This window comes from Drosophila obscura, unplaced genomic scaffold (genome assembly GCF_018151105.1).
Source record: "Drosophila obscura isolate BZ-5 IFL unplaced genomic scaffold, ASM1815110v1 contig_87, whole genome shotgun sequence".
Classification (NCBI taxonomy): domain Eukaryota; kingdom Metazoa; phylum Arthropoda; class Insecta; order Diptera; family Drosophilidae; genus Drosophila; species Drosophila obscura.
Window position 1 is genome coordinate 1,204,773 of NW_024542880.1, and position 15,900 is coordinate 1,220,672.

Here is a 15,900-nt window from a genome sequence, read left to right on the forward strand (position 1 = left end):
AAACTCAGTTTTCACGAAAGGTGAGTTTGGTCGATAGCACACATTTTACTCAGAGGCGAGGTCACACACATATATGCACATATATGTATGTGTGGTAATACGAGTATATGCAGACGGAATTGATTTCATCTCTTCGTCTCAAATTTCTGGTCGAGATCATAATACCCTTTACTGAAAAAGGCAACACAGCTCGAAGTAGCAGAGCCGAGCGCATTCATACATGCATCATTTATACATTCTAAATGTAATTATTCCGATAAAAACTAGACCTTTTTTATTCATATTTTTTTCAGACTCGCTGGAATCTGTATATAGCATAGAAAACTGAATTTAAAATGCGAAGCGCTGACGGTGTGGCAAGGAAATGTGTCTGCTTTTCAATGTGCGCGGTGTGTGTTGAGTGAGAGAATATTAAGAGCGAATTTTTGAGGGCTGTGTCGGTCTCAGACTCTCCGAAAAAACTGAAGAGCAATAGTAACAGCGATGCCAGCATCGTTTTTTCTCTCTTTCTGCGTCTGCGTCCTGCAGCTAGGATAGCGACTGTCGTTAACAATCGCAAGTCGTCAGACGTATGAGAGAGCTTAAGAACGTTGTTTGCCATCACGGAACGTGGTAACGAGACCGGGGACGACCGACGGAAAAAGCAACCATAAGAGGGGTAAAAAAATACAGTTGGAAGTATAAATCAAGAAATGCCTAAACTCAAGCCGCTGAAAAAAATTTAAACCGAATTTTTAGTCAAAGCAAAAAAAAAAACAGAGTGTAATGCTCCCGCACCAAACTAAACTTTACGACAACGCAAAAAAACGCATTGTTTACGTAAATGCTGCTCTGCTAACGGATAGCTGGAAGCCATTATGTGAAATGAAATACGGTGTATAAGTCTTTCCTCGCCTTAATAAATTCGCATCAAAAATTCGATCAACCGACTCACCAATCGACCAGCAATCGGCTATGAAACTTTTTATTCAATACAAAGAATAAATAGAAGAGATGAGAATAATAATCAAAAAGTAAAGTAATCAAGAGCGAAAAATATATTTTGGAGAATTTTTTGAATATTTTTTTACTGTTTGCCCAACTAAGAAACAGAGTGTGTTCATGAAGCAGTTCAGCAAAATTTTGCAAATAGTATATTAGAATAATTCATTATCAATTAAAATCTAATTCGGAATAAATATTGACAGAATTGAGGAACCTAAGCTGCCTATGCAAATGTAAGTAAAATAGCTATACAAACACACTCACTACCACACCAACCCACCAACTCTCAACGTATAAATAAAATAAATTATTTTGATAAAATTCGAATGTATGTATGTATCTACATAAATTCCGAACACATACAAATGTCGTTTGTATCTTATGTCTAAGGTCAAAAAATAGAAATGCATATTTTTAGGTATCAAAAACATATTTAAATTTAAATTGCAAAATTTATAGAAAATTTATTCGTATGTGAATTTAATCGCAACATAGGAGAAATAAACATAAATAGCCATTACTGCATCCATTTAAATATACGTAAATATATATATATATATGCAGTTTTCCTTTCATCCATAAGCATGCGTACATATGAGTGTATGTACATGGTAGAGCATACATAGTCGTTACATAGATATATGTGAGCGCCAGGACATACTAATTTCACCATTACAGTGTTGTCAACTTATGGGTGACCCGCAACGACAGAACGAGGCGCGGCAGGCTGCGCATGACCACGGGACAAGTTCGATACACAGGAATAGATTCTTTAACGAATTTGGATTTTCCATGTATGTGTATGTATGTATGTACATATACTGGACGAGGTTCCCCGACAGAGATTCGAATGTATTAATTCTCTCGGATCGATTGTCTTCGAGTATCGAGCTCTACTTTTTTTTTCACCGCTTTAGTCACTTTTCCACAAGTTTCATGAGTCTGAGCATGCGTCAGCGTTGACGTCGGCGCAATCAGTCCATGCAACCACTTACGCTTTGGTTATCGCTGTGGCACCAGCTTCATTTTTTTAAACTGCGCCGTCAAGAGCGCAGAATATGCTCATGTACACGTTCATCCCTCTTTTCTCTTTAACCAGTGAAGCTCCCGTCTTTGCTCTCTTTTCGAGCCCTGTTTGAGCCTAGTCCCATACACCACCTAGCGCCAGGCCGGTAATTTATACATATGTACAAATGTATTTATGTATGTAGAATCTACATTGTAGAGATATAGCAAGGAATTAAATCTGATAGAAGTTTACAATATTTAAATGAGTTATTCTTGACTAATGGTTCTATTCAGATAGGTTTTTTTCTGGACAGAAAGTTTATAGACACTTCTGTATTAGTCCTTTTGCACATTTCTTATTTCCTATGTTGGCAAAAACAAAATTAGTAATATTAATATGTGCTTATTTGCTTTAATGGGGTTTAATTTATATGCATGTATAATTTTTACATATGTACATTAGGGCGGCGCTTATTTTCGAAATTTCTGAATTTAAAAGGTCTCAGGGTCTTAAAATGTTCCTTTTGTTATGAAACAATAAAATAAAAAGTTTAAGCCCGATTGGAATACGTTTAGAGGTGCAGACTTGAGGTCAAAGTTAAAAAAATACGATATTTTGGCAATGTTTGTATGGAAGCTATACCTTATATCGCTCTGATCGGACTGATTCTTTTTATGATTTAAAATATGATAATATAACTCTTCTCCAAAAATTTCAACTCAATTGGTTAATATTTAATTTTTGAATTTTTTTCTTTCGCCGGGTCGTTGCAAAAGCGTTACAAACATGTGATACTAAAAATCATTTTTTTAAGTATATGACCATGAAATAATAAACTTAGTATAGACTTTCGTTTTAAAATGATTTAGCAACAAAAAGAAATAAAAACGAGAAGGAACGTGTGAGTCGCTTCTGGGGACGCGACTCTACTTATACCCGTACTCAGTCAGCATATACATTTTTAAGCATATAATTATTTAGAACTTAAAAAAAAAAAGAAATTTTACATTTTTTTGCTACATCTGTTATCTACATCTACATATACTATTTATATTATACATCTAACATGTATATTCTACATGTACCATTTAGATTCTACATCTCCTCCGCTAGGGGTTGCTCGCGCACTGAACGCGGCAGAGTGTGCGAGCGAGAAGGAAAATGAGTTGCGTTGTCGTTTTCAGGAGGAGTGGGCAGGGGAAGGAACAGAAAATTAATTTCTTCATTCTGGCTATAATTATGATCCGATCTAGTTCAGATTTGGCAATCTGGTAGATATGGGCATTCTCAACGATACTGCGTTTTTAGTTTTATCGTATCTTTAAAATTGTGCCTGCCACAGATTTTCGTTCTTTGTGTGGGCGGAAGAGGGCGGGGCGAAATTCTGAAATACACTTGTAGCAGTGTGATATCACATAAGTCTGGAAACCAAATTTGGTTTCTCTAGCTCTTATAGTCTCTGAGATCCAGGCGCTCATCGAGACGGACAGACGGACAGACGGACGGACGGACGGACGGACGGACAGACAGACATGGCTATATCGACTCGGCTATTGATGCTGATCAAGAATATATATACTTTATGGGGTCGGAAAATTTTCCTTCTCTGCGTTACACACATCCACTTTTACCACAAATCTAATATACCCCTTAACTCTTTTTTGAGTACGGGTATAATTAAAGGAATAGGATAACATTTGCCAAAACCACCGGCTAGAGAAGTCACAAATGCATGAAATATCCGGGAGCGGCTGTTTTTTGGCGCTAGGTGTACAAATTTCGTGCTTTAACTATTTTTTGTGGGCTTAATTATTAACCAGTATCGTAGAGAATGACCATATCTACCAGATTGCCGAATCTGAATCAGATTGGATCATAATTATAGCCAGATTGAAGAAATTAATTTCAGTTGCTTCCCCCGCCTCATCCAGCAAGAGTCCAAGCTACTCATTCTCTTTCTCTCTCGCACACTCTGCCTCGTTCAGTGCGCGAGTGCCCCGCAGAATCTTAATAGTACATGTATAATCTACATGTTAGATGTATAATTTACATTGCAGATGTAGATGTAGAGAACAGATGTAGCGTTAAATCCTACATAGTACGGGTATAAAAGTAGAGTCGCGTCCCCAGAAGCGACTCACACTCACACGTTCCTTCTCGTTTTTTGTTATTTTACTTTTAATTGTTTAACAATCAAATAAATCTTCGCAGATGGCAAAAGCACTGAAAAACAAAACAGATATATCAATAAAATTAAAAGCGATCCACAGAAGTTAAAAGAATTTCCCAAAAAAGCAGCTGACAGAATGAAAACTTTATATTCTTGTTAGAAATGTTATTACATACATAAAATGGAGTAATAAGTCGTTTTTAAGGAAAACGTGAGGTGATAAAAATAAAAATACATATGAAAAAATCGTACGTTCAGGACCTGTTCTTAATTCAATTAAAAAAAAAAAATGGAGATACTTTTTCGTGGATATACTTTATAGAAAGCTACATTAATTCTCTTTAAATTCGCTTTAGAATATTCCATTCCAATTTGAAGATTTTTAGCATTTTACTAGATTAAGTGAACGTTGACTTACATATATTTTTCGTACGTTCGCGACCGCATGTTTTTTGCAATTATTATTAAAACTAAAACTTAATGGACCCCATGATTTGCACTTAGCATAGAGCTAACAAAATGCTATTGAAACGCAAAAAACGAGAAGGAACGTGTGAGTTGCTCCTGGGGACGCGAATCCACTTTTATACCCGTACTCAGTCAGTACATACATTTGTGAGCTTATGATTTATATAGAATTTTTAAATATATTACATTTTAGATTTTTTTGCTACATCTGTTATCTACATCTTCAATGTATATTATACATCTAACATGTAGATTATAATTGTACAATTTATATTCTACATCTTCTCCGCAAGCGTGCGCTCGCGCACTGAACGCGGCAGAGTGTGCGAGTGAGAAAGAGATAGGTCGCGGGTCTCTTGCAGGAGGGGGCGGAAGAACCAACAGAAAATTAATTTCTTCATTCTGGCTATAATTATGATCCGATCTAATTCAGGTTCGGCAATCTGGTAGATATGGTAATTCTCTACGATACTGCGTTTTTAGTTTTATCGTATCCTTAAAAATGTGCCTGAAACAGATTTTCGTCGTTTGTGTGGGCGGAAGGGGGCGGGGCGAAATTTTGAAATACACTTGTAGCAGTGGGATATCACATGAGTCTGGAAACAAAATTTAGCTGCTCTACCTTTTATAGTCTCTGAGATCTAGGCGCTCATCAAGACGGACAGACAGACGGACATGGCTTTATCGACTCGGCTATTGATGCTGATAAAAAATAAATATATACTTTATGGGGTCGGAAACGTTTCCTTCTCTGCGTTGCACACATCCACTTTTACAAAAAATCTAATATACCCCTTAAATCTTTTTGAGTACGGGTATAAAAAAAAAAAATTATTGAAGTGTGCTTGGGCGACCCTATAACAACTTCGAGCCGGTTACTTTTTGAAATGGACTAGCTAGCGAGATAGAAGGGTTCGGAACTTCTTGATATCTCCAGCTGAATATTATAGGGCATATTGTTTACCGACTTAGTAAATTTGAAATTAGTTTTCTTAACATTAATAAATAACATTTAAATAAATTTCTTGAAACCACTTGATTCATGGGTATAAAATGGTAAACAATAATGGTGATGGTGGGGAGGAACTTAGAGAGATTTGTTTATTTGTTCCAGATGTTTGAAGTACACTATAGGAAGCACCTCCGACCATTTACATATATACATACATATTTATAATCTTAGCCATGTCGATGAGATATGTACGTTTATTTGCCTATAATTGTAGGTCGGTCTGTCTGTCTGACTGAGTTTTCGAACCTCTGTCAATATGTACATATGTATATATGTTTACTTGTAGAAACAAGTCCCCCAGGCTTGAAGTTATCTGTCTAAAACTGTGCTGAAGGGTCTGTCTTCGGATTAATGCGCGTATAAATCAGAAAAAACTTACTTCGGGTGATCAAATATCTTCGTCACGATTAAATGGCAGGCCAAAATTTAATATAGGCTTCTAAGAAATATATATATTACATAGAGTAAATGTTACATACAGTTATTTAAATAAAGTATACCCATGTATTGCACGAGTACATGGTAGAAGCAAATGCTTTATAGTCCCCCTAGAGCTGCACGTACAGCCAGTCATCGGCCAATCCATTCCATTGTAAGCCCCACAAATGAATATTAATTGTATAATCGGTTGAGTTTATTAATTTGATCTCTGTTGACAATTTCGCTGCCTCCGCATGTTGCCTGTCCATGCTTAATTAGTGCAAATTGACATTGTCAGCGTTGTCATCAGAGACGCTGCATACTGTAGGTGTACAGAGTTCCATCTGAACAGCTGTCTAGCGCCGCATCACTTTTTCTCTTCCAACGCACTATATTTATATAGGATTATATAAACATTAATGTGTTACTGGAGCTGTAAAGCTTTGCAAGTTCTTTCGTAAGTGCTACGTTCATTCCATTTAAACAAAAATGGCTATAGAAATTGATCTTTATCAAAAACTGTGTATAAGAAAATGTTATCTAACTTCTATCGACCAATTTCTGTAATTGAAATTGTATAATTAGTCGCAATATTTTCTTCTTCATTCCGAAACTTGCTAATCTGACATATTTTTTTTCAGGTCGTTTCTATGAAATTGAAAACACCAGATCCAGATACAGATTTCGATCCAACTTGACTCAAACACTTACATATGTCGGGTAAACGTTCCCAATTTGAGCGTTATCAATTTGTATAACCAAAGGTGATAAAACTATCACTGTGATTTAACGGGTTGGATATTATTTTAGGTGGCGATTATGTGTGTTTTATTTACTGTACAGATAACAAAGCTGAATAGGGAGCCAAGAGCTTGATTGAATGAGTGAATCAGTAAGTGCGTAAATGCAATAACTAAGGTGAGGAAACTAAAGAGTGCCTTGCTCAGCGCAATGAAGCTACAATTTCAGCTGTACCCTTATGCATACAAAAGCCTAGACACAGTCTCTGCTACAAACGCAGATAAGCTCATCATCACAGCCATCCACTGCCACACAACCTGACCTACAAAAAAAGTAGAGTTGAGTGTCACCAATGTGCCAATAGCAGAAATAGATTGATATCTAAAATAAAGTGCAACTACAGCAACAAAATCATACTTGAGATATTGAGACGCATAATTACTTTTTGATTGTCTCAAATGTGCCAATTAAAGTTTGGATGCGAGCGACTACCTTTTGGTAAATATCCGTGAGAACGAGAAAAAAAAGGTAGAAAACCCTTAAACAAAACGAGGAGAGGACAACCAAGACTTAGCATTGACGCTAACACAGACGTTGACGTCGACGCCTAATAATTAAAACACATCATTGAAGCTGCATAATGTGGATTGCCATCACCTATTTGATCATTATCATTGCCCAGCTGTGCGCCTTGGCCACATCCGCTGGCGGTAAGTAGCTCCAACTTTTTTTTTTCGATTTTTTCCCCGTTAGGTCTCGCGCACACTCGCGCAGCGTAGATTCAAATCAGCTCAGTCCTGTTTTCAGCCATCACCAGCTTAGAAGATTTCGAATGAGTTGATAGCAATATTTAAATATCAATAAATAAAATAAAATATCAATCTATACTATAAAGTTGTATAAAAAAATCTGTGTGTAGCCAGAGAATGTGGCATGGTTTGCACAAATAAATTTTTACTTTTCTATAAATCTTCATGAATTAAAAATAAATAACAAAAATCTTAAATTTGTTCCAAAAGTGTGTGTTTGAACGCTTATTTCATTTCATTTCTTCGCAACGCGTGCACCAAAGTGCATGAGGCTTTTTTTAAATGATAGCCAGAGTATTTCTATACAAAAGTTTTAACTTTTCTATAAATAGGTTCCTCGAAAATTAAAAGTTAATCAAAAATTCTCAAAATTGTTGGAAAAATGTGTGTTTGAACTATTTCATTTAATTTTTCGTCATTTTATGATAGATTTTTATGCCCGTAGTCAAAAAGGAGTTAAGGGGTATATTCGATTTTTGGTAAAAGTGGATGTGTGCAACGCAGAGAAGGAAACGTTTCCGACCCCATAAAGTAGATATATTCTTGATCAGCATCAATAGCCGAGTCCATATAGCCATGTCCGTCTGTCTGTCCGTCCGTCCGTCTGTCCATCTCGATGAGCGCCTAGATCTCAGAGACTATAAGAACTGGAGCAACCAAATTTGGTTTCAAGACTCACGTGACACTGCTACTAGTGTATTTCTCGCTCGCACACTCTGCCTCATTCAGTGCGCAAGTGCCCGCTAGCGTAGAAGATGAAGAATCTAAATGGTACATGTAGAATCTACATGTTAGATGTGGAATATACATAGCAGATCTAGATAACAGATGTAGCTAAAAATGTAAAATGTAAATTTTTTTTTAATTCTACATAAATCATAAGCTAAACGAGAAGGAACGTGCGAGTCGCTTCTGGGGACGCGACTCTACTTATACCCGAACTCAGTCAGTATATACATTTTTGAGCATATGATTTTTTAGAATTTTAGAATTTAAAAAAAAATGTATATTTTACATTTTTTTGCTACATCTGATATCTACATCTACAATGTATATTCTACATCTAACAAGTAGTTTGTACATGTTCCATTTAGATTCTACATCTCCTCCGCTAGAGCTTGCTCGCGCACTGAACGCGGCAGAGTGTGCGAGCGAGAAAGAGATAGGTCGCGGGTCTCTGGCAGGAGGGGGCGGAAGAACCAACAGAAAATTTATTTCTTCATTCTGGCTATAATTATGATCCGATCTAATTCAGGTTCGGCAATCTGGTAGATATGGGCATTCTCTACGATACTGCGTTTTTAGTTTTATCGTATCCTTAAAAATGTGCCTGCCACAGATTTTCGTCCTTTGTGTGGGGTGGGGTGAAATTTTGAAATACACTTGTAGCAGTTTCATATCACATCAGCCTGGAAAGTTTAGTTGCCCTAGCTCTTATAGTCTCTGAGATCTAGGCGCTCAACAAGACGGACAGACAGACAGACGGACAGACAGACATGGCTATATCGAGTCGGCTATTGCTGCTGATCAAGAATATATATACTTTATGGGGTCGGAACCGTTTCCTTCTCTGCGTTACACACATCCACTTTTACCACAAATCTAATATACCCCTTAACTCTTTTTTGAGTACGGGTATAAAAATGCATGCCAAGAAATATTTTTTTTTCGACTTTTCCCGAGGTTTTAAAGTCAAAATTTCGGGAAAAAAATACCGCAAAAAAATAAGGAATTTGAAAGCTTAATATCTTCCAGGCGTCAAGCTGCAGATACAAAGCGTTTGCGTCTGATTTATAGCTGCATTTGACAGCTTTTCAGAACTGCAAAGGTCTATGCAACCAGATATAAGATACTTAAGTTATGTGAAAAATAAAAGCACTACCTCTGAAAAAAAACATTAAAAAATAATAGATTTTAAAAATTCTTAAAAAAAAACTAAACCATAAAAAAACCATAATTAGCTAAAAAAAATGTAAACCCCGAAATCTATAAGAAAAAGTTGTTTTCGGCCACAGCCTAAATGTCGTGTTGACTAGTGTTATCTGTGTTTCGCTAGTTAAAATTGAGTTAATAATAACATTATATTCCGAACGTGAAACAGACTTGCGCAAGCAAATTGTTAGTGCTTTTATCCAATCCGCTTTGGATCATTGCTCTCTGTGCTCACCGTTCGTGCGCCTTATCCGTAGCATCGCTTATGAACACACGCTCTGGAGAGCATAGTGCAAGCTCTCTTGCTCTCACTATCTCTGCATCTGCATCTTCTTGAATTGCTCTCATGGTGCCTCTGCTTTCGTGAGCTTCACCGTTTGTTTTCGTCACTTCGCTGGATCGTCTGCCGCTGCTGCTGATCGTCGCTCGCTCTGCTGTCTGCTCTCTTATTTCGCTTACGCCCCCACTTTGCGATTTTCTTCGAGCACAGTGATTCAACTGCTGTCAAAAATGGCTGTTGTCTGCAGTGGAAAGAAATGGTGGCAACATAGTCGGCGATTCATTCCTCAGCTTCTGGCTATGCGACAATGTCGCCCATATAAAAGGTGCTGGTGGTGGTAATTTTGGACGGCTACACGATCTCATCTCAATGTTTGGCCTGCCGGGAGATTGAGGCCGAAATGCGCACTTTTATGAGACAGACTCGTACTGGTTTTCAGGATGTCCGGAAGCAATTTATCGCTCTCAACGAGAAGTTCCTGGCCCTGGAAACCCAATTCCTTGGTCTCAAACCCTTGAGTGAATCTCCTAGACGGAAAATCCCACATACCGATATCAACAACCTCCTGCAACCCATTGGAGTTGGAACGCCTGCTTCTCATCTACATACATCGGAATTCTTTGCTACTCGAGCGGTCATGCCCCGCCGTTAGTCACTCCGCCGTCTGTCGCTCCGGATATCAATGATGCAGTTAAATCACTGTCGCAACCGCTGTGAGTGCTCCCAGTGGTGCCGTGCTTGCTGCTGATGATGTCCCGACTGTTCCTGTAACCGTTCCAGTTCCTTCCGTTGCTACCGATGCTAGAGGATGTTAAACAACATCTTTGCTCTAGACTTAACGTCTCGCTTAATGACATAATTGTGACCAAATTCATTTTTAGACATAAGCACAATATTTCCTCCTTTAAGATTCTTCCTGATTCTTTACTATCTAGATCACTTGATCCGTCTATTTGGCCTGAGCATACAATTATGCATGAATTCCTACATAAAGACTCTATCCAGAGTCCCAATATTACTGTCCCAGGTAGTTCAATAAACTAAATAACCTTTTTATCACTCATTACTAGAACGTACGCAGTTTTTTAGGCAAATTGTGTCAAATACATACGAATAGTGCCTCTTTTGACTTTAACGCTGTCGCTTTAACTGAAACCTGGCTTAACTCTTCCGTCTATGATCATGAAATTTTCGTTCCTAAGTTTATCACTTATAGAATGGACCGTCCATCTTTTGCTGGTGGGGTTCTGATTGCTGTTAAAACAGATTTCTCATCTGAGTTGATCCCATTAAACAATATCATTGAATTCATTGTTTGTCAAAGTTTGTGTTGGATCGGTACCGATCTGTTAGACTTGCTCCTACATTCCTCCCAAATCAGAGGCTTCTTCTTAAGGTCTTAAGGTTGCAACGATCATATGATTGTCATGGGTGATTTTAACTTACCACATCTTGGCTGCCTATTGATGAGTCTAACCTGTTGCTACCAAATCACCACAACGATTTTATCGACGGGCTTACCGATGTCTCCCTTGTCCAAATCAATTCAATAAGAAATAGTGGGGACAGACTCCTAGACCTTATGTTTGTTTGTGATGCTGATATAGCTACGGTCTCCAGATTAAGCCCAGTATCACTTCCTGAAGACCCCTACCATCCAACATTAGCTATATTCATTGAGTGTGTCCGATCCAGTTATGCTGCCAATCCCGTGGCACCCAGCCGCATAAACGGTTTTCGGAAAAAAAAATTTATCTGAGCTATGTCTTCACCTCTCGCACGTTAACTGGTCTTTTCTCAACGCGTTACAGAACATTGACGAAACAGTCAATTCGTTCTATGATACTATTAACGACGCCCTAAATATATATGTTCCTGTTATCAAATCTGTTTCGTCAAAACAGGGAGGTTTTCCAAGTTCTCCAAGAATTTGTTTTATTTAAAAAATAGAAAACCGAGGCTCTATAAAAAGTATCAGAATACTGGGCTTATGTCGGTCTTGGCCCAATATTCCTCTGTTCGTTATCAATTCCTTACTGTTAATAGTCTGTTTTATAATCAATACTTTTCTCGGTGTAGTAAAAATGTACTTAGTGATCCAAAAAAATTATATTCGATCGTTAAATCTAAATGTAAGTCCAATGCATTTCCTCCATCCCTTTATTATCAAAACCAATCAGAATCTTCTGCTGCTGGTATTGAAAATTTATTTTCCACCTTCTTCCAATCAACGTACTCGTCACATATCTATCACGCATCCACTCCGTATCCCTACCATTTACCTCATGCCTTTCTGCCTTTTTTTGAGGAAAGTGAGGTTCAAGAAGGTTTGTCAACGATTGACATTTCATTCTCTGCGGGTCCAGACAAGGTACTAAGTTGTATTTTAAAACACTGTGCGCAGTCCTTATGCAAACCCTTGACATATCTTTTCAACCTATCATTGGAACGGTCTTGTCTACCAGTGATTTGGAACGACCCCTACATCATTCCACTTTACAAAAAGGGTTTAAGATCTCACATTAAGAACTACCGAGGTATTGCAAAGCTTTCCGCCATTCCGAAGCTGATTGAGTTCCTTGTTACCAGGCAATTGCAACACCTATGCAGTAGTCTGATATCTCCATCGCAACACGGTTTTTTTTAAACATCGATTAACATCGACAAACCTTATCGAGTTCTCTTCTGCAATTAACCGAGGATTTCAAAGCTCACTGCAAACATACGTAATTTTCACGGATTTTAGCAAGGCGTTTGACTCCGTGAACCATTCTCTGCTCATTAAAAAGCTTTCTTTAATTGGTTTCTCCAATAATCTTCTTAACTGGATCACGTCGAATCAACGTGTTTTGTTTAGTAATGTGCTGTCAAATGTTGTCAATGTTACATCAGGAGTGCCACAAGGTAGTCATTTAGGTCCACTTCTGTTTATCTATTTGTGAATGACCTTCCTCAAGTTATAACATACTCTTCTACACTAATGTACGCTGACGATGTTAAAATCTATCTCTCCTACTCTGGTTGGTACCTGCACAAACGCCTTCAACTCGACTTAAATGATTTGCTTATTTGGTGTTCAAAAAATCTCCTTTTTCTGAACCTTTCTAAATGCAAACCTACATATGACTTTTTACCGTCTCGCTCCACATTTTGTCTCGTACGCTCTAGGAAATCATGCTCTCGAATGAATTTCGAGCTCAAATGACCTTGGAGTTCTTTTCGATCTTAGACTGTGTTTTAATAGCCATATAGCCGTAGCTTTAAATCAAACTAAGGGTGTTCTAGCGTTTATAAAGCGTTGGTCCAAGGAATTTGACGACCCGTATGTCACCAAAACACTGTACGTTTCCTTGGTTCGTGCGTTTCTGGAATATTGTTCTTGTGTGTGGAGTCCACAGTACAAGGAGCAACAGTCCATTCTCGAATCGGTCCAAAAACAATTTTTTACCCGTACTCAAAAAAGAGCTAAGGGGTATATTCTATTTGAGGTATTTGTATTTGTGGATGTGTGCAACGCAGAGAAGGAAACGTTTCCGACCGCATAAAGTATGTTCTTGATCAGCATCAATAGCTGAGTCGATATAGCCATGTCCGTCTGTCCGTCCGTCCGTCCGTACGTCTGTCCGCCTAGCGCCAAGATCTCAGAGACTATAACAGGTAGAGAAACCAAATTTGGTTTCCAGACTCATGTAATAACACACTGCTACAAATGTATTTCGAAATTTCGCCCCCTTCCACCTCCACAAAGTACGAAAACCTGTAGCAGGCACAGTTTTAAAGATACCAGAAAAGTAAAAACGTAGTATTGTAGAGAATGGCCATATCTACCAGATTGCCGAATCTGAATCAGATCGAAACATAATTGTAGCCCGAATGAATTTAATTTTTTTTGGTTCCCCCGCCTACTTCAGCCAGAGACCCGGTAATCATTCTCTTTCTCGCTCGCACAATCTGCCTCGTTATGTACGCGAGCGCTCTCTAGCGGAGGAGATGTGGAATCCGAAATTTTGAAATTTTGAAATACACTGTAGCAGTGTGATATCACATGAGTCTGGAAACCAAATTTGGTTGCCCTAGCTCTAATAGTCTCTGAGATCCAGGCGTCAAACAAGACGGACAGACGGACAGACGGTCAGACGGACATGGCTCTATCGACTCGACTATTGATGCTGATCAAGAATATATATACATTATGGGGTCGGAAACGTTTCCTTCTCTGTGTTACACACATCCACTTTTACCACAAATCGAATATACTCCTTAACTCTTTTTTGAGTACGGGTATAAAAACATAGGAAAAGTAAAATATTTCTTGGCATGCATTTGTAGTTTTAGATAGACGCAATAATTAGGCGTCGTTTAAGGTATCGTTTGTAAGAATCGATGGATAAACGGCCAAGTTGCAGCCGTTTGACCAAAACGATTCAAGACTAATTTTACCTGAAAAAATACCGTCCGGCACGTTGCTGGTCCAACTGACAAAATGGGATTGCAGGAAACAAAAAGGACCTGTAATTTGGTTTTACCGAGTCCTAAGTATGACTCGGTTTTGTTCATTCAAAATAACTGGAATCGTGTGATCCACTAAATGGGGTTACCCGAAACAACCTGGTCAATGCTTAACGCTTCCTGCTCCTCCTTTAGAAGAAATACCGCCACTAAAATGCAAAACAGAGGAGATGTCGTCTTCGTCACATGGAACAACGGATTCAAGTAATGACCAATCAGGAGAATACAAATACCACCATTACACATTAAGCTGGGACTAATGAAAAATTTGGTTAAAGCACTGGATAAGGAAGGTGAATCGATCAGTTACCTAAAAACTGTTTTCCCTCGTGTGTCGCTGGCAAAAGTTAAAGAAGGCGTACTAAAAGATTATGGATTTGAAAATATGTTATCTATGAATGAAAAAGCAGCATGGAACTCATTTCGACTGGTTACAAAAAATTTTCTTGGTAACAGCGAGAGTGATGATTACGTAATATCGTTCAAGACCTAATAAAGAATTATGAAAACATTTGAGCCAATATGGCACTAAAAATCCATTTCCTGCACTCCCACTTAGACTTTTTTCCGACAAACCTAGGGGACATTAGTGATGAACACGGAGGGAGATTTCACCAACCATTAAAAGAACGACGGTATTAAGGTTTTTGGAATCAGAATATATCGGGCGACTGTGTGGAATCTCATAAGAGATTCTGACTCGAATGAAAAAGAACAGTAACAAGCAGTAGAAAACCAAATTTATCACATACGTTTAAAAACTTGTAGCAACATAACAACATAACTTAGTCTGAAAAGACTAAAAACTACTGATTTTTGTATGGGTTAGGAATGAAATTCTATATATCAGGTATTTCTACTTTAGTTTAATTGAAATATGAATAAGTAGAAGCGACAAATGTCAAATTTGTGTGGACCTGCACTTGTGTAAAATTAAAGGTCAACATTTGACCTGAACAGATATTTACTTATTGCTGGATAATGCATAACAGAAAGGAAAACGAGAAGGAACGTGTGAGTCGTTTCTGGGGACACGACTCTACTTATACCCGTACTCAGTCAGTATATACAGCTTATGATTTTGTAGAATTTTGGAAAAAATTTTACATTTTTTTGCTACATCTGCTATCTACATCTACAAATACAATGTCTATTCTACATCTAACATGTAGATTGTACGTGTTCCATTTAGATTCTACATCTCCTCCGCTAGGGGTTGCTCGCGCACTGAACGCGGCAGAGTGTGCGAGCGAGAAGGAAAATGAGTTGCGTTGTCGTTTTCAGGAGGAGTGGGCAGGGGAAGCAACTGAAAATTAATTTCGTCATTCTGGCTATAAATATGATCCGATCTGATTCAGATTCGGCAGTCTGGTAGATATAGGCATTCTCTACGATAATTTTTAGTTTTATCGTATCTTTAAAAATGTGGCTGCCACAGATTTTCGTCCTTTGTGGGGGCGGAAGGGGGCGGGGCGAAATTTTGAAATACACTTGTAGCAGTGTGATATCACATGAGTCTGGAAACCAAATTTGGTTGCCCTAGCTCTAATAGTCTCTGAGATCCAG

The 15,900-nt window shown here is 38.1% G+C and overlaps 1 protein-coding gene across 18 annotated transcripts in view; it reads left to right on the forward strand.

Annotated features, from left to right (window-relative positions):
* Positions 1 to 368: 368 nt before the first annotated feature.
* LOC111075401 (disintegrin and metalloproteinase domain-containing protein 11) overlaps positions 369 to 15,900 on the forward strand; it is a 264,670-nt gene continuing 249,138 nt past the window's right edge. For 3 of the 18 annotated variants that reach the window (XM_022368691.2, XM_022368693.2, XM_022368692.2), the window contains exons 1-2: positions 369 to 1,217; positions 6,705 to 7,514. In XM_022368691.2, the coding sequence (XP_022224383.1) occupies positions 7,445 to 7,514 (70 nt within the window). In that variant the 5' untranslated portion in view covers positions 369 to 1,217; positions 6,705 to 7,444. The remainder of the gene's footprint in view (positions 1,218 to 6,704; positions 7,515 to 15,900) is intronic. The other 15 variants (XM_022368689.2, XM_022368690.2, XM_022368688.2 and 12 more) reach the window with 11 other exon arrangements.